General features: G+C 43.1%; 1 protein-coding gene across 2 annotated transcripts in view; it reads left to right on the top strand.

Moving 5' to 3' along the window:
• Positions 1–8,322: 8,322 nt before the first annotated feature.
• Positions 8,323–25,214, top strand: part of fbxo38 (F-box protein 38) — a 60,221-nt gene continuing 43,329 nt past the window's right edge. The window contains exons 1-5 of one of the 2 annotated variants that reach the window (XM_069531341.1): positions 8,323–8,468; positions 11,953–12,139; positions 12,594–12,727; positions 13,709–13,872; positions 15,702–15,867. In XM_069531341.1, the coding sequence (XP_069387442.1) occupies positions 12,006–12,139; positions 12,594–12,727; positions 13,709–13,872; positions 15,702–15,867 (598 nt within the window). In that variant the 5' untranslated portion in view covers positions 8,323–8,468; positions 11,953–12,005. Of the gene's footprint in view, positions 8,469–11,923; positions 12,140–12,593; positions 12,728–13,708; positions 13,873–15,701; positions 15,868–25,214 lie in introns of both variants that reach the window. The other variant, XM_069531342.1, reaches the window with a different exon arrangement.

The following is a 25,214-nucleotide window of genomic DNA, read 5'->3' as shown; positions in this document are numbered from 1 at the left end:
TATAAAGACAATCAGACACATCCTGTCAAAACAGGATTCTGAAAAACGGATTCATGCCTTTATTACGTCTAGGCTAGACTACTGCAACTCCTTATAATGCTGCTGTACAAGTACTGACAGGAACCAGAAGACGGGGTCACATTACCCTTGTCTTAGCTTCACTTCACTGGCTCCCTGTTAAACAGAGGATAGAGTTCAAAATCCTCCTACTAACTTATAAGGCCCTCAACAATCAGGCCCCATCATATATAAAAGAGCTCTTAACCCCTTACTGCCCCCACAGACCACTTCGCTCCTTAAACTCTGGACTCCTTGTAGTGCCTAGAGATACTAAGAGTAGAATGGGTTAGCGTCTCTCGGTTTGTCTCAGTCCACTGGACTGGGGTCTTGGATGGTAATTGGATACCCTTTCCCTTCTGTCCCCCACCCCTTCCCTGAGACTGCTCTGGGCTCTTTTGCTGCTGCAAAAGCTCATAGATGGGTTTCGCCAGCCTTGAGAAATCTTTAATATATGAGCGATAGTAGCTCAAAAAGCCAACAATCCTCCTTACCTCTCCGACAGTAGAAGGTTTTTTCCTTCCGAAGTGCATTCACTGCCTCCAGGTCCTCAGGATCAATGCGCACACCCTCGGCTGAGACCAAACGACCTACATATCGGACCTCTCGTCTCGAACAGGTCACATTATGTGGGCATGAGTTTGACCCCGTGGTCCTGAAGGGCTCTCAGAACCTTTCTTAGCCCTTCCACGTGCTCTTTGAATGTGTGAGCATAACACGGAATGTCATCCAAATTCGGAATGCAACACTCATCTCGAAGGGGGGAGAGGATTTCTTCCATGCTGCGTTGGAATACAGCAGGTGCATTTGTCAGCCCAAAAGGTATACGCACCCACTCATAAAGATCCCAGGGGGTAATGAAGGCAGAGTGTCTGTGAGGTCTTGGATTCTCGGTAACGGGTGGTGGTCTTGGACTGTGCACTGGTTCAGAAGACGATAATCGATACAGAGTCTGAGCGTTCTGTCTTTCTTAAGCACACAGATGACAGGTGCTAAGTAAGGGGATTTAGACTTCACAATCCACCCTCTTGCCAGAAGGTCCTCTATATATTCTTTTACCTCCGTGTACAGGGGTTTTGGGATGGAGGTATATGATTTCTGAACAGGAGTGTTGTCATTGAGTGTGATAGACATTTCCAAGCGTGTTATACACCCCATGTCATTGTCGTCTCGTGCGAATGCTCCTGACTCCCTTCGCATGTCCTTCACCATTTTCTGCTGGTCCTTACTTAAGTGGCTAATGTCGATTGGTGGGTCCCATTGTTCTACTACACTGTCTCTCTCGTCACCCTTGTCCAGCTGAGCTCTGGGGGACCTATCACCATCAGCTACCTGAGTGACACTTGGTGTGGCTGGGTCTAGCTCATCAGTTTGCACAACTTTGACTACTGACTCAATGCTCCCTAGTGTAGTTTTACTGGGCAGGGTCACATCATGTTTTGTGTGGTTGCCGATTGGGACTCACACATAGGGGACTTTTGCCTGGCTAACCTCTACAAGGCTGTCACCAACATCTAGCTGTTGCAGATGAGGGTTGATATCACTGGGTTCAAAGAGCACGAGTGGTTTTGATGTGTCAAACGTGGATGGTACTTTACACTTAACATGCCTGACCTAACCAGCTGGAATAACCACATCATGCGGTCCCACCTTCAGCACACCCTGACTGAGGTCATCCTCATTGGTGAATTTTGTTTGGATGAGGTTGACCAGTGCAGTGGCTTTGTCTTCCTGCAGGTTCATCGCAGTACGAATGAGGCTCACAAGGGTGGGGATAAGATCAGCATCGTCCTCGGGTCCCAGGATCCCAGGATCAGTTGTTCGACCACGTTGAAACCAATAAGGGGGCGGTCCAAGGACACACTACTCACCAGGAAGGGCACTTGTATTACCATGTTTGGGTCGCTGCTGTTATGGAGGCTCACCATCGCTACTACCCACCCATCATATGGCAAGACGGTACCAATCGCAGCCAGCACGTTGAGATTCTTCCGACCCATCAGTTCAGCCAATGGGCACAGCTTGTGGTCAGGGAGGTAGGTCTTTACCCAGTGAGGATCGAGGATGCTCACTTGGGCACTGGTGTCCATTAAATAGTCCATCTTATAACTGTTAATGTAGCATTCGATCTTACATTTCCTTCCCACTAACTGGGCCACCTTTACCTCTGTTTCAGCCTCTTGGTTTGTGAGTGGACAAGTGACACAGTTAGTTTGTACATCGGTCTGGGTTTCCAGTTGTAGCTCTACCTTTGTGGTGCACTGCCACTCGTTATTGCTTAGCGCATTTACATCAGCGGAGGGTTGGCTTGAGTTCTTTGCTTGCCACTTCTTAAGACATCCAGCTGCTCTGTGACCCTCATCTCCACAAATGAAGCAGTGCTTACATGAATCTGTGCCCTTTTCAACACACTTAAGACAACTGTATCTCTTTGCTGTCTGTCTGTGTTTTGGTTGGCTGTGTTGGACACACTGACAGGGTTGTTCTGCCGTCTTAGTGGCTGTGAGAGCTTCCACCATTCTGGTTAGAGCATCAACTTTTGAGCTTAATTCCTCTATCTCTTTATTTTTATTCTTGGTCTTGGGGTCTGGTGGTTTTTCAGTGTTTTTATCAGTGTCAAGTAAAGCACTGTGGGCATGGGTTACCTTTTGGCGGGAAGAATATCCAAGCCTTCGCTGTCGCTCACTCTCATCACTGGATACTTTATTCACCTGTCTTATCAGCGCTTCATCCGATACAGAGCAGTCAGAGAGAAGGGGCTTGAGTTCATTACGAATGTCACTGTACTTGGGGAGGAGACCCTGGTGAATAGTGCGCAGAAACACATTCTGTACTGTACGGCACTCATATTCAATGTCCATGTTGTCTTGTTTGGAAGCAAACATGACTTTCTGCTTCAGTCCTATCGTCCTATATAGAAACTGTTGGGGACTCTCATGCTCATGTTGCTTTGTGCTCATTAACTCCTGAAATAGCTGACTTCCACTCTTTTCACTCAGGTGTGAATGCATGAAGCTTCTGAGTTCACTGAGGGTTAAGTCATCCTTGTTAATCAGCATGTCCTTGAACTGTTCTGGTTTGATGATGCATAGGACACCTCGGAAGATTTCACTCTCTGCATACTTTGCCATCAGTCCTTCATCAATCTGCTTACACAGTCCATGGTAGCTTATGTCTGATGTACTGTCCCCGACCTGACCCCCGTGAACTTTGAATTCTCTGCGCTGCAGAAATGACAAGTCTCTTAAGGAAACCATGTTATCAGGTTTGATATGTGCTGAATCTGTTGTAGGGTAGCTATTGGCTCGACTTTCTGCTCGCGAATGTGGCTGTTGTGTGGCAATGGAGGTAGGTGCATGTTGGATGGGTGCTTTCTTAAACTCAGTTAACCTTTTACCCAAAGCCTCATAGTTAGCCATTTGAATTCGATACTCTGCCAATTGTGGATCTGCGGACTCAAAGGTAAGTGTGTCAGCTGACTTGCTCTCTGTGTTACTCTGCTGTACTACTGTGGCAGGTGAAGATGGCATTGATGTCAGTGTAACAACCTCACCCTATGATACTACAGGCTGGCTGACTTCAGTAGCACGACTAGCAATAAGCCCAGTTATCACATCTTCCAAACACAACAAATAGGAAACTCCCTGGTCCTCTAATTCAAGCAGTGTTTGACAACTCAAATAAGTGCATATGTACTCAACACAACTCTCCTCATTCCCCTGGATGGCGCTTCCAGGATCCAGATCAGGAACTGGTGTGATGTTTCTGACAACTTGAAAGAGTTCCTCTGCTGTCAGAGTGTGAAGACTTTTCTTTATCTTCCACACCAGTTCTTTCCTTTCACCGTCATCCATGTCGTATTTCTCTGCTGGCAATGTCTCACAGTCCAATTATCTCGAGCAAGCAGTTCTGCACTCCTCCAGCTGGGGTCCCCCTCACACTCCCGTAGCTGCCTCAGTCACGCATCTGCCGCCCCACCATGCCGGTCCTGTGATGTCTGCCTTGGATTCGTAGATTAATGGATCAGCATCGCCTTGCATATGACACAGATCCCAGCTGTGCCTCCAAAATTATGTTACAGGCCTCAGGATGAGTTACCTGTTTGGTACAGGAAAGTACAGACAAGAGCCATCAGTTGTGTTCATCCAGCAGGCAGTCCTCTGTTTAAGAAACGGAAGCCTGACGCAGCTTACTACAACTAGTGCTCATCTCTAATGATACTCCCTCTTGTGGTGGAGTTGGGGAAACGCACCTTACTAAAACCCATATAGAAAACACATTTAAATCTGGTCTTTTCCATAGAAAAATACACAATAATTCAAACAACTCAACAATTGTGACCATACATTTGTGGGTGTCACACATACAGAACGTCCAGTGTTTTACTGTCTCTTGTAGGGCAGTTAACATACAGGTGGAATGAAGGTGAAGTTTTTTCCAGTGTGACATGGCTGAAGTCACCAGTGATTGCTATAAAAGCATTGGGATGATGAGTTTGAAGCCTTGTAACAGTGGAGTGAATGCTAGCTACAATCGCATCAGCTGATGGAGGAATGTAAACTCCCTCGGTAAATAATATGGGCACATTCCCACTGCTAGCAGTTTCACTCACATATAGTGCAATCCCTCCTCCCTTCTTCTTACCGCTCTGTATAACGTCCCTGTCCACTAGAACAGTAGTGAAGCCGGGTAACTCCATGCGATAGTCCGGGAAAGCCGAATGCAGCCATGGTTCGGTGAAACACAACAAGCTGCACTCACAGTATTCCCTCTGGGTCTTGATCAGCACGCTGAGCTCGTCCAGTTGACCAGGGGTCCTTCTGGTGCTTCCTATGGCGAGGAAGGTGATGCTGAACAGAGGGTGCAGCCAAATTGCTCTCCTGGTAGGGAAACAGAGGTGGTGGATAACCCAGAGAAGCCACAAAAGGGGACATACCTGTGGCCGTGTTGGTCAAAGAGTTATGTTAATATTCAATCCAGGTCAGGTGAGAACTCCAGGTGGATGGATTGGATGCTGAGATGCAATGAAGGGAAGACTCCAGGTCCTGGTTAGCCCTCTCTGTTTGTCCATTGGTCTGTGGATGGAATCCAGACGATAAGCTGACCTTAGCTCCAAGGGCTTGGCAAAAAGCCTTCCACACATGAGAGGTGAACTGGGGACCCCTGTCAGAAACAATGTCAGCTGGTATGCCGTGTATTGTATGCTGTTCGCATTCTTTGTTCTTCTCGAACTGCTGCTACCTGTAGAAAAAAATTGTCGTCTTTCTTTGCCTGTGATAAGCTGGTTGAACCAGTTACATTAGCAGTTAAAAAGGCATTTGTTGTATTTGTATTTTTAAAAAATGTATAAGTTGAAACAACTTTCTCACTTTTTTGTTGGTCTGACATTAGTGGCAATCCAGCAGCATTTAGAATGGTCAGCAGAGTGTGAGGAAAGGGTTTTTTAGCTTGATGCTTCGCCCAGCCATACATCATGGCTTTAGCACATGCTTCCAAATCATCAACATGTCGTTGCTTTATTTCCATAAGCTCATTTGGTTGCGTCTGTAACTCTGCTTGAAGCCTCGGCATATGTCACATTTTTAGCACTTTGTTACACCATTTCTCTCAATTCGTCAGAACCCCATTTGCTGCCTTTGCTCACTCTGATTCCACATCGCTGATGAGCTACTGTTAACCACCTTTTCATACATTCCTTCATGTATCCAAAATTCCAAGAGGGTTTACCAACATTAGGATTAACAGTCATCTAAGCCATCTGCAGCTTCTCTTTTTCAAACAACCCCTCATACGGCCATGCACCATCTGTCCATTCACACATTAACGAAGAAAAAGAGAAAACATGTTCTCATCCCTCCTGTCGACCAACAATTCTAGCCGGCATTTGTGGAGAAAACATTGCTTTAAAATGTGATGTGGGATCTGATGTGGGATATAATATGGGTGTGTGTGCACCTGCTTCAGCCTGTGGCTTATCAATGACAGGTTGACCTTTTTGTTCCACGCTATAATATTTTGTCTCAGATAAATAGTTACAATTTTTCATACATTTTTGTGAATTTGTTTGTTCAGTTATAGAATAACCTCCCCTCACTGCTTTGGACAATTTGTTACCCATTTTCACATGCACATTTAAGACATTATACATCAACATATATCAGTAAAACACTGCAGCAGCATCAAAGAGGTCACACTTTTCTTGTTAATATAATGGTCGTGGTCTGAAGTCAAAAAATGGATGTACTCAGAAAGTATTTTGCCTAGTGTACACAATCTTAAAACTATCAGCGCCTAGACTCCGGGATCAGAAATCCGAACGGAGCCTCCACTTTTACCAAAGGACACAGAGTAGATAATCCCCAATATTGATTTAAATGAAATAGGCCTCTATGCACTACTTCAAAAACGTCTTTTCTATAGTTTAAACCTCAGGTGGGTCCCTCTGTGTTGGGTGCAGCCTGAAGCCACCCTGGAAAACAAAGCAGCCCTTTTAATGGCTCTGCGGGGGGATCAGAAACACACGACCCACATCTGTTTTGTTTTTTTTCTTTTTCTTCACCACCACGCACTTTGCTCTGTAACCCACTGTTACCAGCTTTCATTAATCAATCACATCTGTATTTTCTTTACATGTATTGAGTTCCATTTGTTTTGACCATTAATAGACACCGAAATTCTTGACCCTTCTGATTGAGTCAATTTTGACATTTCTTTTCAAGCCAATTGAAAAGTAACACAGAAAGCGTTCAGGATCCCTTTGACGTCTTACGATGAAATATTTATTGAAGCTTGGCCAAGGAGAAAATCAGAATTCACCCAAACAACATCTCTGCATGATGCTCTCTCATATTCGGAAATCGGCTTTCCTGCAGTCACACTTTAAACCCCAACAGATCATTTAATCTATGGGTCTGCTAAACAATCAAATGTATTTTCTAGTTCTGGAGACTGTATTGCCTGCTTACGCACTCCCTAGACATCATATCTGTGATGTCTAGGGACTGAAGCCTTTGACCTTCGCCAAGCTCTTGCACTTCCCAAACACAACAGCCTGCCGCACTATGCCCCAGAGAGGACAAGAGACAATGCCTATGAAAATTCCATAACAGTTTGCAAAAACAAATTGGAAGAAATTCTCTGTATTCAAAACAAAAATGGGAACTAAAATTGATTATTAAACTTTCAGAGAGTGGGTGGCATTACATGTGTAGAACTCATTAAACGTCCATCAGCTTCAAAGATGGAGGGAATTTGGCTGGAAGAATTTGATATGCTTCTTTACTACACCTCACATAAAAACTAAACAATCAGGTAAACAACAGACATGGTGGAGACTGTGTGGACAGCTGACTGCCCCTCAGTCACACCTTTTTTGTCATGTTAAAAAATTCAAACATTCTGGGACAGGGTAGTTCAGATTCTCGAGGAGATTTTATGTTAAAAGATTCCTGAGGCAGGATAGCTATGGCTTCAAAATCCTGATATATGTGTGTAAAAGGACCATCATATGGAGCTGGTTAAAATGTGACCATCCTCAATCTGGACAGTGGTTGGACATTGTAGAGGAAATATACTCTATGGAAAAATTTACTCATTTAAGGATTAAAGCAGGGCTCCAGGAACAACACTGGGGAAAATGGAATGAATACATACAGAAGAATGCATCGTGTTCTCAGCTGGTCTAAAAAGAGAGAGTGGTAACCCCCTCTCCATTTGTTTTTACTTTTGTTATTTGTAATTGTAAGGTCATTGTTGTTACATTATTGAGCCTTATTCAGTATATAATAAATAAAAGTAAAAAAGTTAGTTATGTATTGATATGTTGATATGATTCCAACAGTGCCATTGCATCTAAAATAGTCAGTTGGACACAAGACGCAACATAATTCTAAAGGTAGCACATGCTGTGTGTAATTATAAGAATACAAATAGAAATCCAGTTTGTATGGACTCATTGGGGAGGAAGGAAACAAGCTGGCTGATATGTATGCAAAAGGATGAACAAGGAAAAGAGATGTAGAAAAGTAGGAGACATGGGAACAGCCAACAGAGATACCACAGAAATCTAAAAACTCAGTCTAAAGGAACAGTGTAATATGAGGGTTTAATAGAAATCTTGGGATCCAGCTGATGCAGGACAGAGGGCGATACTCAGGTTTCTACAATACAGAGGACTCTACAATAGAAATAAGGTTAAAGTCCATTCTGACAGACACTCCTTTCCAGACAGTGGCGGTAATGCACAGATAAGTTGTTGCCAACCGCGTCAGAAGAAGAAGAAGAAGAAGAAGAAGAAGAAGAAGAAAAAGAAGAGGAAGAAGAAGAAGAAGAAAAAGAAGAAGAAGATCATCAGTATTTCACAGTTAAGCTGCTGCACACAGTAACACCACAGCTGCGATAAAGAAACACAGGTATGTTAGCTGCTCTACCAAACACCGTACACATTCAGTCAGTGTGTTTGCCTCTGTGTGCAATGTTAGCGGGTCACTGTGCTAATCAAGCTAGCTTTGACAAAGAGCAGGCTAAAGTTTACAGCATGAAAACGCGTGTGACATGTTTGTGTCGTCAGTTTAATATAAGTCGTTGGATGACGACGTAACTATGAATTGTCTCTGAACAAGTGTTATAGCTTTTATTAATTGGTGAACATCAACCCGTTGTTTGTCTTGTAGCTGCACTGCCAGTGTTTCCGTGAAGCTGCCGTTCGTGAGCTTTTTTATTGTTGCACTTCTCATATTGGCATTTGAGCGAAGTAATGTGGCTGTCAATAACTAAAGCCTTAACACTTACTTAATACTATTTCTTAAGTGCTTCTGCGTTGGATAAAGCTGGTGCTTGGATGAAACCTCTGCGGCGCAGTGTCTGTGTATCTTGTCAAGAGCGAGCTGTCAGGACAAAGGTGCTTCCACGTCTTCACATCAACAATAACACGCATTTATAGTACCTACAAAAGTTTTTACACCAGCCCAAGTTATCCTCAGTTCACCAGTTTCTCCGGTACTTGGCATGCTGGCTGTTTGGAGCATCTTTTTCTGTGTCAGTGCTGCTGTCTTTTAAGCTGTTTTCAGACATGAACTCCACATACTTGGGTCTGGAGTTTGCCTTTCTCACATGAACAACACAGCAGGAGATTCTATGCTCAGATATGTTCACAACAACACAGACATCTCAGAAACATTCAAGTGATGGCTCAGCAGGCAGAGTCAGGATGTAATGTGTAAATTCTGCTGTGAAGATCACTGTTGTTTGCTTACAGCACATCAACACCGGCATCAACCCTTATTACTAAAAGCTCTCTTGACATCTTCATCAGTGTCTTCTATGTGTATCCTGAAATATTTGTTTTCTTTATGTTTTTTAAATCTCCCTTAACATGTTAGAAACATGCCCTCTTGCTCTCCTGCTGTGTTCTCACATCGAGTGTTTACCAGGGGCCTGGTCGGTGAAACATGCATATTCCCCCTGCAGAAAATGTTCAGAGATATTCCAGGGTTTAGTGCATGTCTGAAAGCAGCTTTAATTTGATCACGTACTGACTCCATGACATTTAGAACAGGTTTCTGTCCAGAACCAGACCGTCTGTTAAACTTTCTTAGCATGTCAAACTTAAGCTCTGTTACTGTTACTATGCAACAGCTAAAGGGACGGGAGAAGCTGGTGATGCCAATCAGGAAAGCCTCTCTAGACCAGACATTCTCATTTTGGTTCGGTCTTCATGGTCTATGCGACCCACAAAGGGGGGCGGTCTTGGTGTCCTTAGAAGGATGCAGCCCCTAAATTGAGACACAGGAGCCTTGGAGCCTACATGCTTGGTTTACTCATTCAAACCTCCATTTTGTATTAATACACTGCTTATACATAAGTGAAAACTTTCAACTTAGTTCGAAATTCGTTCATCAAGATCTGATGTGTGATTTAAGTATTCCCTTAATCTTTTTGAGCAGTGTATATGCTTTCTTTCATGGATTTCTTAACCCAAGCTCAAGTGAGGATAACCTTGAGGACATTGCAATGACATTATGAGGATTACCCCTGAAATGGAACTGTATCAGGTTGGAAAGTAAACACGACCTAAGTAAACACCAATGCCAACTCAAAATGTTTTTTAGCTGCTAAGATCCCATTGTAAACAGAGTTAATTGTCTGTTAACTGAAGAGTCAGACCTCTTGCTGGTTGAGAAATAAGTGCTGAAAGAGCTATACCTACCTATGTGGAGTATCATTTGGTAATGGCTTGTTGCTCTCATCTTCCTTCTGGTGATCAAATGAAGTAAACATTTCTAATAATTAGTGTTGTAGTTCAGCAAAGTTCTGATAGCCAGACATGAAGTTCGTTCATATTCAGCCAGTTACATTTCTACATGCTAATGTTAGAAATCGGAAAAGAGGTTATGCCTGTACAGCATCACAGGGAAATCAAAAGCCAGAAGAATACTATTATGTTCACACAAAAGGAGATCAAAAATCAGGAAGACCCAATCCTATAAATTTGTCGATATTACACTGAATGTAGTTGCACTTACATGTAGCACTTTGTAGTTTGGCTTTTTTGAAGCTAATGTACCTACATGATTCTTGTTGTTCTGGGTTTGTACCCCATGGTTGAATTGACTTATTGTAAGTTGCTTTGGATAAAAACGTCAGCTAAATGATATGTAATGAATGAGATTTTCTGGTTTCTTTGTTGATCGATCTACTGTTAAAACAATCTCACCACTATTTAAGTGAATCAGAAACTAATATTCTAAAGTCTAGTTCTAGTTCTAAATGGTCTGACGTTATGTATAAGTTGGTTGTGTTTGTTCTGATACAAAAACTGCTGTGGTGTTATGTAGGGGTGAGGGAATTAATAATTTGTTTCGATGCATCACGATGTGGACGACTCTGCATCGATGCAAAGAAAGAACATTGATCAATGTTTTCCGCCATGTAAATTTTGTTAGCGATGTCTCACCACTCCATAATTATAATCGCCACTGCTTCAGGATCAGGACAGACGCACATTAAAGGTCTTTCCTGTCTAGGTATGCTCCCTCCACTCTTCTGCTCACTTTGCACTTTAACAATTTACACCAACACTAATCCAAAGTTATTAGGACCTGGACTTTTTTTTTGTTGATTTGCTTTAGCATTTATGAGGCATGTATTTAAACACCTGCACACTATGCGCACATAGTTCATCTGATACACACAACACAAGATGCGCACAGCCAGGACATCAGTTTTAAGGTGATCGTAACGATCCAGATTCATGATCTGACATCATAATAACTAAATACATGTGGATTAGTTTTTGTGAATGACAGAGATGGACACACAGAGTTTTGTTTAACTTATAATGCCTCATTTAACAAAGAACATACATTTTTATTCAGCAGGTTTTTATAAAGATCAGCTCTAAGTGTGGGTGATTAGTAAAGATCAGAGGAGCAGAATCTCTAGTTGACCAGCAGAGTAATGCATCTAGTGAAGATGCACACCTCTAGGAGTCCCACAGTGATAAAAGATTAATCATGTATTGAAATAAAATTATTTTTTGCATCGATAATCGTTTCATAATCGAGTCGTATCCCTCTGAATAGGAATCGAATCATGATGTGCCTAGAGATTCCCCCCCCCTTTTGTTATGGTGATGAGCTGCACAATGTCACTAATAGGTGCATTTTAAATGTTATGTGCGTTTGATGAAAGACAAAAGTGAAGTATTGCCTTGTTTATATTTCCTCATGGCGCCTTAGGGCAGCCTCTTCAGTTGGTAAGAAAAAAGTGAGGGGAGGTGACCTCAACTATGATATGTTAGATGAAGATGTTAGAATGACATGCTCACCCTGTGATACCCTGTATCCTTCTCCCACACTCCCATTAGCTTTTCTTCTTCTGTGATGCTGTGTCTAGAACGATGCTTGAGGAATAGATCCTCCAGGCTGGAGTAAGGTAAGGTAGTACTGATGGGTCCAAGGAGGAAGGCCTCTAAACTCCAGCCTGTTGGGGGCAGCGGTGGAGGGGAACTGGTCCACTGTCCCAGTGAGCCCAAGGACTACATCAACGAGCTGTCCCATGAAGTCCTCTGTCACATATTTAGGTACACCGTCCTCCAGCTCTACAATTCTATTTTGTACCTTAACATACATATATGGATAGAACTCCACAGTATGTGTTTTTATTATCATGCATTTTGCATGACCATTACCGTGAGTAAGATGTCAGCGGTTGCACTGTAGTTAAGCATGCTGTTTATATTTTACAGAGGAAAAAATCCAACACAGTTTGTAAATGTACCCTTTTAATGAAATGTCATAAAAAATCAAGGTACTCCATCATGCATATGCAAGTCATATAAAAAATTGCAGCAATGCTCAAACAACACCCAGAGGTTTTAGACAGAGCAATGTGACAGTATGAACAGTATCACAAAATCTCAAAATCCCTCATTATAAATATATAATATATATATAATAACCCTACTGTAGGTGAATTTGTACTGAAGAGTAAGCTGCAAAAGGTTTTGAATCTTTTAAAATTGTTTTGTTCTGTAGATACCTTCCCATGAAGGACATCATGTGTATGGAAAGTCTGTCCAGAAAGCTTCGAGAAGCTGTGACGTTGTACCTGCGAGTAGTAAAAGTAGTGGATCTTTGTGCTGGTCATTGGTGGGAGTATATGCCTTCAGGTAAGACCCCCTAATACAACCACTGCATCTGTGACACACAAATAGCTAAGATCATGTACAGATACAGGGTTATTGTTCCCTGAAATGAAAACTGTCCTAGACAATCTATCACTAACCAGCTATTCCAGTAACTGTGGTTCAGATATGCAGAACTGCTTCAGGTCAAAAATATTGTTATTGAAGTCTGGTGTTAATGTTTTTCTGAGCTCAGTCCACAGTAACTCTACTGGGTTAAGGTCTGAGCTCTGACTAGATTTCTTCAGCAGCTGGATTTTCCTTTTTTAAGTCATTCTTTACTTTAATGTTTAGGATCTACTGATCTTCAGCTGGTGGACAGGCGTTAGTCTCCAAGACACCTTAATAAACTTAGGGATTCATTTTTTCCCCTTGATGATGTGGAGCTGTCTAGGCACAGATGTAGGGGCTGTATAAGCTGTAAATGTGGAAATCAGTTAAACCAGTGATGGAACAGACTTTATCCACCCACCTTCTGAGTGCAAAGTCCATGTTATGTCCAATTGAGCCCATGTGCATACACATAAAGGGCTGCATCCAGTTGACACTAATATGCAAATATGATGTGATACGTAACAAATATGTTAATTAGGGCACCGCAATTATACAGTTTTCAACTATGTCGTCTATTAAACACATCGACCATGTGGTTTGACTATAACCTCAGTTTACTACTAGATAATTCAGAGTAGCTCTAACTCCAGTGTGGTTTCATTGACTGGATTCCAGGTTTTATAAATCCTGACATCAGTCAGCTTATATTGATGTTAGTTGAAGTTCACATACCGTTTACATACAAACCACAATGTCAATGTTTCAATTTTATTTACTATATGGAGGAGAACAATGATTTGTGTGGTATTAGTTCAAATATTGTGTTTGTCCATCATTGTAACTTTGAGGATTTGACCAGAGTTGAAGACAAATGTAAACATGAACACATGTTTATTTTGATTTCTGTTCTAGGCTTTACAGACGGCAGCTTTCTTCTTCTTTTAAAGAAGATACCAGATTTGGAACAGCTATATGGCCTACACCCTCGATACCTGGAGAAGAGAAGAGTTCGAGGCTATGAGGCTTTCAGTATACCAGGAGTCCTGGAGGCACTACAAGCTTGTCCCAATCTGCTGGTTAGTATGTGAAAATGATATCCCACTGATAGTGGAGGCAGTTATACATCACATTGATCAATGAGCATGCAGATTTTCAATTTAAACAACAATGGTACCAGATGATTCCACTGATTGTTTCCTCCTCTTTGGTTGTGGGTCTTTTCCTTTATACATTGAAATGAGGAGACATTTTAGAACATTATAAAATTAAGAATAAAATAGACATAGGTATGAAATAAGGGGGTAACAATTCTTACAAATAACTATACGTTTATAAAAAAACAAATCTACATGTTTAACTACTAGGTACCTATTCCAATATTAAAGGGTATATATGACCTGCTGAAGTATAATTTGGATGTTTGGGAAGAAGGTGGAAAATGTATACCTCATTTGTTACCATTTAACTACTAGGTACATATCACTATTTAAATGTAGAGTATAACCATGAAACTGAGTCAAAATCTGAACCTTTTAGCGAAAAATAGAGGGATGACTCTTCATCACAAATAGGGTTGCCACAAAAGTGAGTGTGACCGCTTTTACATGGTGTTCCGGCACATACTGATAACACAACTTGGGCACTCGCCAGACTAACTTGTTAATTTTGTTATAAGCATTAAACCTATTCTGTTAATTTTTTTGCATCAGTGGCAGTGCCAACAATAATTAAAACATTTCAAAATTTTAAAATATTTGTTATCAATGCTTGGTCTGATGCTGAGGTTGTGAACTGAAAGTGTGTCCTCCGTGCTGCAGGGTACAGAGTCAAATCACAGAGTAAAGGAGTCTTATCATGTGATGACAGTTGACCAACAAGAATGATGATGATTTGATGTTCAAGGACAGTTAAAACAGTAGGGATGTTTTAAAAATCCACTGGCTCACAGACAGACGTTTATTTAGAAGTGTTTATGAGAGACAGAGCAAGCAAGTGCCACTGTCTAGGTAATTAATGGGAAAACACTGCACACAACTTGAAGTGCACTACAGGAGTCAGGCTATGTGGTATTTTTGGTTCAAAACAACTGAGCACCTGTTGCAATGGAATTTGTACTTGTAGAAAGGAAGTTGTAGTTGTAGAAAATGGTAAAACATGTCAATCAGTAAATTTGAAGTCACAGAGAGTTTTAGGAGGCTGCAAACTTTCTTCTTCTACCACGAGTCAGACGTGATGTTTTTCCATGATGTCACTTTTGCACCATGTTTCTCAGTGAAAGTGGAGCAAAAGTGATTCGTGTATTTGTAAATCCTGGGGCGGGCTTTGTTCAGAGAACCCCATTGGTCAAAACAATTAGCTATTTTTGTCTTTGGGTTTCAAAGGTGGTTGTCACAGCAGCTTATATGCATTAGCACCACCATCATCCACAATACCAACTACAACCAATGTCATACCGCTCTCGCTCAGTTGGTCATAAATACCCTGTAATAACAGACTAGGTAGAAGTAATAAAAAATAAGTTATAGTAAAAGTTCTTAGTAATATTTCAAATTGTTACCCCCTCATTCTAAAACTTCCAACACACCAGTAACTTAATATATGTAGTCATACGTATTGCACAGATAACTTTTATGTTTTAAAGAAAATTGTCTGGTTGTGCTTAATTTTGGAATACTTTTTATTTGCACACATGCTTTGGATGACATTCTAGGAGACATCAATTTCGGTTAATTATGAAACTATTTAGGGACAAATTAGGCTATGGAGGGGTGCCACAGTCTAGGTAATTAATGGAAAACACTGGAGCTACATACAAAAACTGCAAGATTTGGTTGAATGAAAAAAAAAAGAAGCTTTTACGTGGAACTTTTAAAAAGAAAATTAATATTATTGGACCTCATGTCAGGGCGTGGAGACATCCCACCTGGAACTCGTGGAAGCCATATGGAACTATATGCCCCAAGTTCACATATTGGGAAAGTTCCGCAACCGCAACGGGGCTTTTCCGATTCCTGCTGAGAACAAATTGACCATCCCCATAACTGCAAAGATTCAGACTCTACATCTAGTGGGTGAGTAGGACATCATAAATTGATACTTCTACCTCTGCCTCCACATTACAGCTGAAATATGAAGCAGAAAACTGTAAAGCTCAGCTGTGAGTGCTGCTTAAGTTACAAGTATGAATTTTGACCCTGTTCTTAACCATGATTATGAATGGACAATTACATCCTAATTGGTGGCAGCTTGTCAATACAGGGACCTGTGTACAACATTTTGGACTTGTGGCTAAAAAGTCAGGTAAAAAGTAAGACAAAGGACATTCAAACACATATATAGGCTACACCTCCTTGAAAGTGGCCAATCAGAGACAAGAAACCAGAATTTTTCAGAGTTTTCCACTAATGTTTTTATGTTTCTACTCAGGTATTTAAGCCTTAAGTTATAACCTTTGGGGGGCTGTAGTCTCTTCTAATTATTTAAATGAAAATAAACTGTGGGTCTGAGAGCCTGATAGTTTCTTCTCTCTGATTGGCCACTTTTAATGAGGTGTAGCCTATATTTGTGTTTGAATGTCCCTTGTCTTACTTTTTACCTGATGATGGTCCACAGGTCCGAAATGTTGTACCTGAATAACGTTATTTTGCATGTACAGGAAAAAGTGCGGGACTCCTTTTGTCTCAAGATACTTTACCCAAAATTGCCCCTGATGGCTGTGCCGGCAGTGTGAATGATGTGCACATCGATGCACTGTGTGAATGTCCGTGTGAATGGCCAAACTGTCCTGTAAAGTGCTTTGAGTTGTCATCAAGACTAATCCTATATGAATACAGACAATTTACCATCTACATACACATACTGTATAGACATTGGACATATGTGTGCTCGGACTGGGTAAAAAACATAATTTGGTCTTTGCAAAAATAAATGATGTGCAAGGTTATTTCTGTATAGAGCAGGTGAATGAGATCTAAACATCAGTGGTCACAGGAGACACATACAGAATGCATTTTAATGCTAGGTGTGATCATATAAATTTAGAGCTCTCCAGTTGTATATATATTATATATATTTACAACAGTTGCACATGCACTAAACAGGGTCTGAAAGATGCGTACGCCACTTCTAGCACAAGCGTTTGGATCTGTAAAAACAAACTTGACGAGAAAATGTGTGCATTTGTGCAGACACGTTGACCCATGCATATGAACATTTTGGACACGTGAGAGTGGAGATGAAGACAAGAGGTATTGAATCCACTATTATAAATATTAAAATCATCCGTGGTTTTTGTGCTTGTGAGGTGTTCCATTAGCACACTTGTAAAAGATATGCTAACTTGAAGCAAATCATAGTCACACAACATTAAATAGGCTTACAAAGCACCCTTATACAAGATATAAGGCAACTTGAAGCAAATTACACTCCAATACCATTAAATAGAAGAAACCAAATATATTTTACAATATCTTCCAAAACTGTGCATGTATTACCAAGTATGACTTTAGTATTCATGTAGTTTGTGTATAAAATTACTGCAGGGAACGTGACTGTGCGCTCAGGTGCACAGAATGCACTAGAGACCACTTAAAAAATAAACTGTGTACACCTTCAAACTCTAATTTCTTAATGACATCCCAGGGTGGAGGTTATGATGCCACTGATTGTTGTGATCAATTTGGAATGGTATGACTTTGCTGTTAACATAAATACTGCAGTGACACTAGGGGTGTGCGATATTTATCGTTTAAGATAATATCTTAATTGTTGTTTTAACGATGTGTGAGCTCACGTTATCGAGTATTGGGTAGAGCCACATGGTGCATGCGCCACTCTCAACCAACCCTGTGAGGGAGAGCCAGGCGCCTCGCACGAGCTGGCAAACAGAGTGAGCGCTCCTCTCCACAAGCCCAGTATTTGATGACAATAAATCATTTTTTCCAGTGTTCTAGAGATCACAGAGCCTGCCTTCTCATTTACGGTGTGTGTGCGTGGGTCTCTCAGCCTTTTCCCTCCCTCCCTCTGGCCCGGCCAGGCTCCACCAGCAGTCTAATTATCGTTATTGGCAAAATCTCAGAAAATATCGAGATTTTTTTGTCGGACACCCCAAGTGACACTTGTAATGCTGCATGGTGGATGCAATGGCACTGATCGAGGAGTATGCAAATAGAAGGATGAAATGAGCAACTAACTTTATCTATCCCATTGAAATAACTGACTCATCTGGTGATTTTGATTCTCTTCAGCTGTGATCTTTGTGAAAAGTTGTCCTTCGTCTTGTCATCATCTTGTTCCTTGAAGCAGTGATTTACCATAAGAAACCATTAAACATTAATGAGGTATATTGCATTGACCATTTATGGTCGATTGTGGGTATGTAGGGGGCGTGACATGAGGCAGATATGCATGTTTCCATGGCCTTCAGGTGTGCGTGTACAATGGTAATTATTTGGCTTTTGTCTGCCTGTACACTTTTATTATGAATCCTACGGTGGTTTTATAAATGAGGCCTTAGATCTGAACAGGGCCTCTGTGACCTATATTAAGGATGTTATGGCCACTCAAGACCCCCAAGAGGTTTGTAACATGTGACAAATAAATAGAGAAAAAAAATATCTCGGGAGGAAAAGCCGTGCCACAGAAGTAGAAGACACAGACAATGCCAAGAAATCTTTTAGTAATAAGCAGTAGCTCAGTTGGGGCAGCAGTAGCTCAGTCCATAAAGATTTGGCTTGGGAACCGGAGGGTGGCAGTTTCAAGTCCAGCATGGACCATAAGTATGGAAGCTGGACTGTTAGCTGGAGAGGTGTCAGTTCACCTCCTGGGCACTGCCCCCCCCCCCCCGTTGTGTGTGTGTGTGTGTGTGTGTTAAACTGCATGTATGAAATGAAAATGAGTGTAAAAATAATTTCCCCTTGTGGGATCAATAAAGGAAAGTTTAAGAGCCAATGATGGTGTCGATTTGCTGTAAACAAGAACACATGTTTTTCACAGTAGAATTTATCCGTTACATCCTGCCTTGTGCACCTCACCTGAAGGTCGGGACCCAATTATCTAGACATCCTTCAGAGGTCATGTTTGAAAGTGGCTTGTGAAAATGTGATCATCTAATTTTTTTGATGATTGATATTTAAGATTTAAACCTTAACTGAAAGGTGTTGGCTGACCTTGTGTTCTTGTCCTTTAATTATCACTCTTATTGCTTTCAGTAATAATAATAATTAGTCTATCAGAGCTGAAACATAATGGTTACACAACTGTTCCTGATCTCTCACTCCCCTCCTTGCTATTCCTCCCTCTTCTCTTTTTTTTCTGGTCACCCAACCGGTCAAGTCAGATGGCCGCCCACATTGAGTCTGGTTCTGCCAGAAGTTTCTTGCAGTTAATAATGGAGTTTTTTCTCTCCACAATGAACTTAATTCTAAAGAATATTTATTAAAATATCCTTGATGAATAAAACATAAATAAAATAAACCACACTCAACTAAAACAATAGATAAAATGGACTCTTTGGACAATAACTGCTCTTTAATATATATTAAACATTTGGCACAGAATATATGTGTGGAGGTGAAGGGGCTGAGAGAGCATCTTCACCTGCACCACAGAGGATCAGTCAGCACAGGTGAGAGCTGTTAGCTGATTGATCCTCATGCTTGAAAAGGTGGCAGCAAAGCTGCCTCTGGGGACACACACTGGGGAAGAGACTGGGTGAAGTTAATGGTCCAGCAGAAAGTGCTGGACCCTTTAAGTTCAGTGTTTTGTCAGTTCTGTTGGTATGCAATAAAAAGATGTTGCTGAGCACCCAATGGTTGGACTGGTTCGTCTCTGGCTGTCGTGGTGGGAACCCCGTGGCATGGTCTACTGCCACACTGGTGCCTGAACAGGGACCTCACACAGCCAGAGACATGGACTGGTTAAAATCGTTCAGGAAGGGGACGGATGAAGAACTTCTGCGCCCATACGAAGATCATATGGCGGAGGGCAGAAGGCAGATGGAGGAGTTCCAGAGGCGGACGGAGGAGATCCAGAGTCAGACGGAGGAGATCCTGAGGCAGACGGAGGAGATCCTGAGGCAGACGGAGAGGATGAGGCTTGGGCGCTGGTCCCCGATCGGCGGTGAAGCCGATGGGTCCGGCTCCAGGGTCAGCGTGGAAGCTGACGCCTCCGGTTCCAGCGCTGAGGTCGGCGGGGAAGCCGAGACCTCCGGTTCCCGTGCTTAGGTCGGCGGGGAAGCCGACACCTCCGGGTCCTGCTCCTCTTCCTGCTTCCCGGTCAGCGGAGAAGCCGAGACCTCCAGGTTCCGGTGCCTAGGTCGGTGGGGAAGCCGAGACCTCCGGTTCCGGTGCCCAGGTCGGCGGTGAAGCCGACACCTCCTGGTCCTGCTCCTCTTCCGGCTCCCCGGTCAGCAAGGATGCTGAAGCTCCCAGTCCCCGCAGTTCGGGGTCCCTGGTCAGCGGTGAAGCTGACGCTCGCAGGCCCTGCGATCCCCGCAGCTCTGGGTTCCCAGTCGGCGGATAGGCCGACGCCTGCCGACCCTGCTTCGATGGGTAGGCCCCCCGGACGGCGGTGCACTCCTGTTCCGGGGTCCAAGGTGCCCGTGCAGCAGCGCCCACCTTCCAGGCCGCCAGGGAGACGCCGCGTCCCGTGACGCCCACCTGCTCGACCCCCGGAGCGCCTCAGTCGGTGGGCTGGGTTCCTCCCCTGGCCGGATGGAAGGGGGGGAGTAGTTCAGGCCGGATAGCTCCCGGACCTGAATCTGACGGTGGGGGTATGTGGAGGTGAAGGGGCTGAGAGAGCACCTTCACCTGCACCACAGAGGATCAGTCAGCACAGGTGAGAGCTGTTAGCTGATTGATTCTCATGCTTGAAAAGGTGGCAGCAGAGCTGCCTCTGGGGACACACACTGGGGAAGAGACTGGGTGAAGTTAATGGTCCAGCAGAAAGTGCTGGACCCTTTAAGTTCAGTGTTTTGTCAGTTCTGTTGGTATGCAATAAAAAGATGTTGCTGAGCACCCAATGGTTGGACTGGTTCGTCTCTGGCTGTCGTGGTGGGAACCCCGTGGCATGGTCTACTGCCACACTGGTGCCTGAACAAGGACCTCACACAGCCAGAGACATGGACTGGTTAAAATCGTTCGGGAAGGGGACGGATGAAGAACTTCTGCGCCCATACGAAGATCATATGGCGGAGGGCAGAAGGCAGATGGAGGAGTTCCAGAGGCGGACGGAGGAGATCCAGAGTCAGACGGAGGAGATCCTGAGGCAGACGGAGAGGATGAGGCTTGGGCGCTGGTCCCCGATCGGCGGTGAAGCCGATGGGTCCGGCTCCAGGGTCAGCGCGGAAGCTGACGCCTCCGGTTCCAGCGCTGAGGTCGGCGGGGAAGCCGAGACCTCCGGTTCCCGTGCTTAGGTCGGCGGGGAAGCCGACACCTCCGGGTCCTGCTCCTCTTCCTGCTCCCCGGTCAGCGGAGAAGCCGAGACCTCCAGGTTCCGGTGCCGAGGTCGGCGGGGAAGCCAACACCTCCGGTGCCTAGGTCGGTGGGGTAGCTGAGACCTCCGGTTCCGGGGCCCAGGTCGGCGGTGAAGCCGACACCTCCTGGTCCTGCTCCTCTTCCGGCTCCCCGGTCAGCAAGGATGCTGAAGCTCCCAGTCCCCGCAGTTCGGGGTCCCTGGTCAGCAGTGAAGCTGACGCTCGCAGGCCCTGCGATTCCCCCAGCTCTGGGTTCCCAGTCGGCGGATAGGCCGACGCCTGCCGACCCTGCTTCGATGGGTAGGCCCCCCGGACGGCGGTGCACTCCTGTTCCGGGGTCCAAGGTGCCCGTGCGGCGGCGCCCACCTTCCAGGCCGCCAGGGAGACGCCGCGTCCCGCGACGCACACCTGCTCGACCACCGGAGCGCCTCAGTCGGTGGGCTGGGTTCCTCCCCTGGCCGGATGGAAGGGGGGGGGTAGTTCAGGCCGGATAGCTCCCGGACCTGAATCTGACGGTGGGGGTATGTGGAGGTGAAGGGGCTGAGAGAGCACCACAGAGGATCAGTCAGCACAGGTGAGAGCTGTTAGCTGATTGATTCTCATGCTTGAAAAGGTGGCAGCAGAGCTGCCTCTGGGGACACACACTGGGGAAGAGACTGGGTGAAGTTAATGGTCCAGCAGAAAGTGCTGGACCCTTTAAGTTCAATATTTTGTCAGTTCTGTTGGTATGCAATAAAAAGATGTTGCTGAGCACCCAATGGTTGGACTGGTTCGTCTTTGGCTGTCGTGGTGGGAACCCCGTGGCATGGTCTACTGCCACAATATGTTACCAGCTCAGTAAACTGGACCAAATTTTTCCTTTAGGTCCTGGAAACTCAAAACTTTATCCTGATCTAGGAGTGTGCAGTATGCTGTAAGTCCATTTTCTGTCCAACTTTTGAACCTTGTGTCATACGTGCTTGGTACTAAATCTGAATCGTATGAAAACCATTTAAACATTTCAGTTCCTCTCCTCAGTTTGTATTTTTTTGTTATTTCACCCCATGCTTTCAAAGAGCCAATTATCCATGGGTTGTTGGGGTCCGGGAGGTGACTAGTTAATGAGGGATCCCCAACTAAATGATTAATTGGTAGTCCCTTTCCCATTGCCACTTCTATTTCTTTCCATTTTGATCTATAATTTGGGGTACACCATCCCACTAACGGCCGAATTTGAGCTGCTCTATAATAATTTCTCAAACAGGAGAGGGCTAGTCCACCCTTCTCCTTTGGTAATTGTAAAGTCTTATATTTTATTCTTGGCTTTCTCCCTGCCCATATAAATATGGAAAGAATTTTGTCCCACTCGAGAAAATACAATTCTGGTTTCTCTATTGGTATTGAGTGAAATAGATATAAAAGTCTTGGTAGAATGTTCATTTTAACTGAATCTATACGAGAACTGATATTTAAATAAGGGATTATATTCTATCTATTGATATCCGCTATAATTTCTTTTTTGAGGGGGCTATAGTTAATTTCTTCTAGTTTTGATATGTCTAAAGGCAGAAGAATTCCCAAATATTTTATAAAATTTTTGTCCCAGTCTAGATGGTACCTGGATCGGAGATATTGAGGGGGATCAAAATGAAAACTAAGGACCTGAGTTTTTTTCTTATTTAATTTATAACCTGAGTATGACCCATATTCATCTAAAATAGACATCAACTCCGGCCGAGATTCTGTTGGGTTTGAAAGGCTAACGAGCACGTCATCCGCGAACAGGGACAGCTTCTGTTCACCTGCTGCCGTATTTATACCCTTGATTTTGTTGTTCTGCCTAATCCACTGTGACAATGGTTCAATAAAAATTGCAAATAAGATTGGATTTAGGGGACAGCCCTGTCTTGTTGATCTCTCCAACAAAAATGAGTCTGTGAGCCCCCCGTTGATTTTTAGTTTAGCTGATGGTTTATCGTAGAGGGCTTTTAATGTATTAATAATTACTGGGTTGAAACCAAATTTCTCCATAGCCTTGAATAAAAATGTCCATCTAACTGAGTCGAAAGTCTTTTCGGCGTCTAAACTAACCAACACGGCCTGTTTTTTATTTTGATTTATGTGTCTGATAATTTGTAGGGATTTTCTAATATTGTCATGTGTCTGCGTGCTAAGACAAAACCCATTTGATCCATGTTGATTATTCGGGGTACAATTTTCTCAAGTCTCTTTGTGAAAATTGAAGAAAATAGTTTGTAATCCAAATTAAGTACACTAATTGGTCGGTAGTTTGCGCAGTCTAATTTGTCCTTACTTACCTTAGGTATAACTGATATAATCACTTCATTCCATGATATCGGGGTTTCCCCTTTTTTCAGGACCCAGTTGAAGGTTTTTAGTAAAATAGGTGTCAGAACCTCCTTCAGTTTCTTATACCACTCTGCACTAAATCCATCTGCGCCTGGGGATTTATTGGCTTTGAGTCTTGAGATAGCTGAGTAGATTTCCTCTTTTGAAATTTGAGAAGCTAATAATTTATTTTCTTCCTCCGTGAGTTTTGGTAGATTTAGGGATTTGAATAGTGGCTCCATTTTCTGGTCGGTATTGACTTGAGGTTGTGAATATAGTTTTTTGTAATATGTTTTAAAACAGTCTTTAATTTCCTGAATTTGGTGATAAATTAACTTGGTTTTCGGGTCCCTTATCTTGTATATTGCATTATCTGCCTGTTGTTTTCTCAGTTTATATGCCAATAGTCTTGAATATTTACTGCCCCCTTCATAATATTTTTGTTTTGTGTATATCAATTTCTTTTGAGTCTCTTGGGAGTATAACTCTTCAATCTGATTTCTTTTCTTTTTTATTTCTATTTTGACCTTTGGGTCTAATGATTCTTTATGTTCAAATTCTAGGTTTTTGAGTTCAGTCTGGAGAGTCATAATTTTTGTTTCTCTTTGTTTCTTGAGAAAAGATGTCACTGCAATCACCCTCCCTCTCATCACTGCCTTACAGGCATCCCAGAGTATGGGTGGAGAAACCTCTCCATTGTCATTAAACTCCAAATATTCTTTAATTTCTTTCTCAAACTGTCCTGTTTGAGAAAGAAATTAGCTTTCTCCTACAGGTCATTTTTAGGGACAGGTAAAGTGGGCAGTGATCTGAAAGGTCCATTGCTCCAATATGGCAGTCTTGTACTTTGCTACGATCTGTTCCAAATATTAAAAATAATCAATTCTAGAATATGTTTGGTGTGGGGATGAATAGAAGGTATAATCTTTGACTGATGGATTTAGGTGTCTCCAGATATCAATTAGTCCTATTTCTGATAATAGTAGATTCATTTTCTTTGTTATTTTCTGAGGGCGAGATATTCTTATCCCAGTTGAATCAAGGTTTGGGTTAAGTGTAGTATTAAAGTCACCTGCACATATTAAAATCCCCTGTGCTTCAACTGCAATCCTTTCAATTACTTGGGGTTTAAAAATTTGGTTCTGAACCAGGAGGTATATACACATTGTATAGAGTAAACAAATTTCCATCAATTTTGCCACGGATCATTACGAATCTACCTTATCTTACCTTCCTTACCCTAACCCTAACCTGCCCTCCGAGCCCTCCGGTACACCATATACTCGGATGTTGTTTCTTCCGGACCTACTTTCCAAATCGCTGACCTTTTCCTGCAGCCTGCGCTGCTCCCTCAGCAGGCCCAGCAGAGCATCTTTCGTTGCAGCACTGCTTGTTTCCATATCCGAAATGCGCTCCTCTGCATCGGTGATCGCCTGGTCGTGACCCTGGAGCCTGGTCCCGACTTCTGTTAGCTTCCCGTTGAGCTTGTGTCTCAGCGTCGCTAGCTCGTCCTTGAAGTCTTTCTTTAAATGTTCCTTGAGTTCGGAGATGGCAAAGTGAACGTCATTTTTGAAGTCAAGGATATTGTTGGAGATAGTTGACAGTTCCCGAAACAAC

This window comes from Paralichthys olivaceus, chromosome 9, assembly GCF_024713975.1.
Source record: "Paralichthys olivaceus isolate ysfri-2021 chromosome 9, ASM2471397v2, whole genome shotgun sequence".
Lineage (NCBI taxonomy): Eukaryota > Metazoa > Chordata > Actinopteri > Pleuronectiformes > Paralichthyidae > Paralichthys > Paralichthys olivaceus.
Note: the sequence above shows the minus strand (reverse complement) of the source record. Positions and strands in the feature narration are given on the sequence as shown.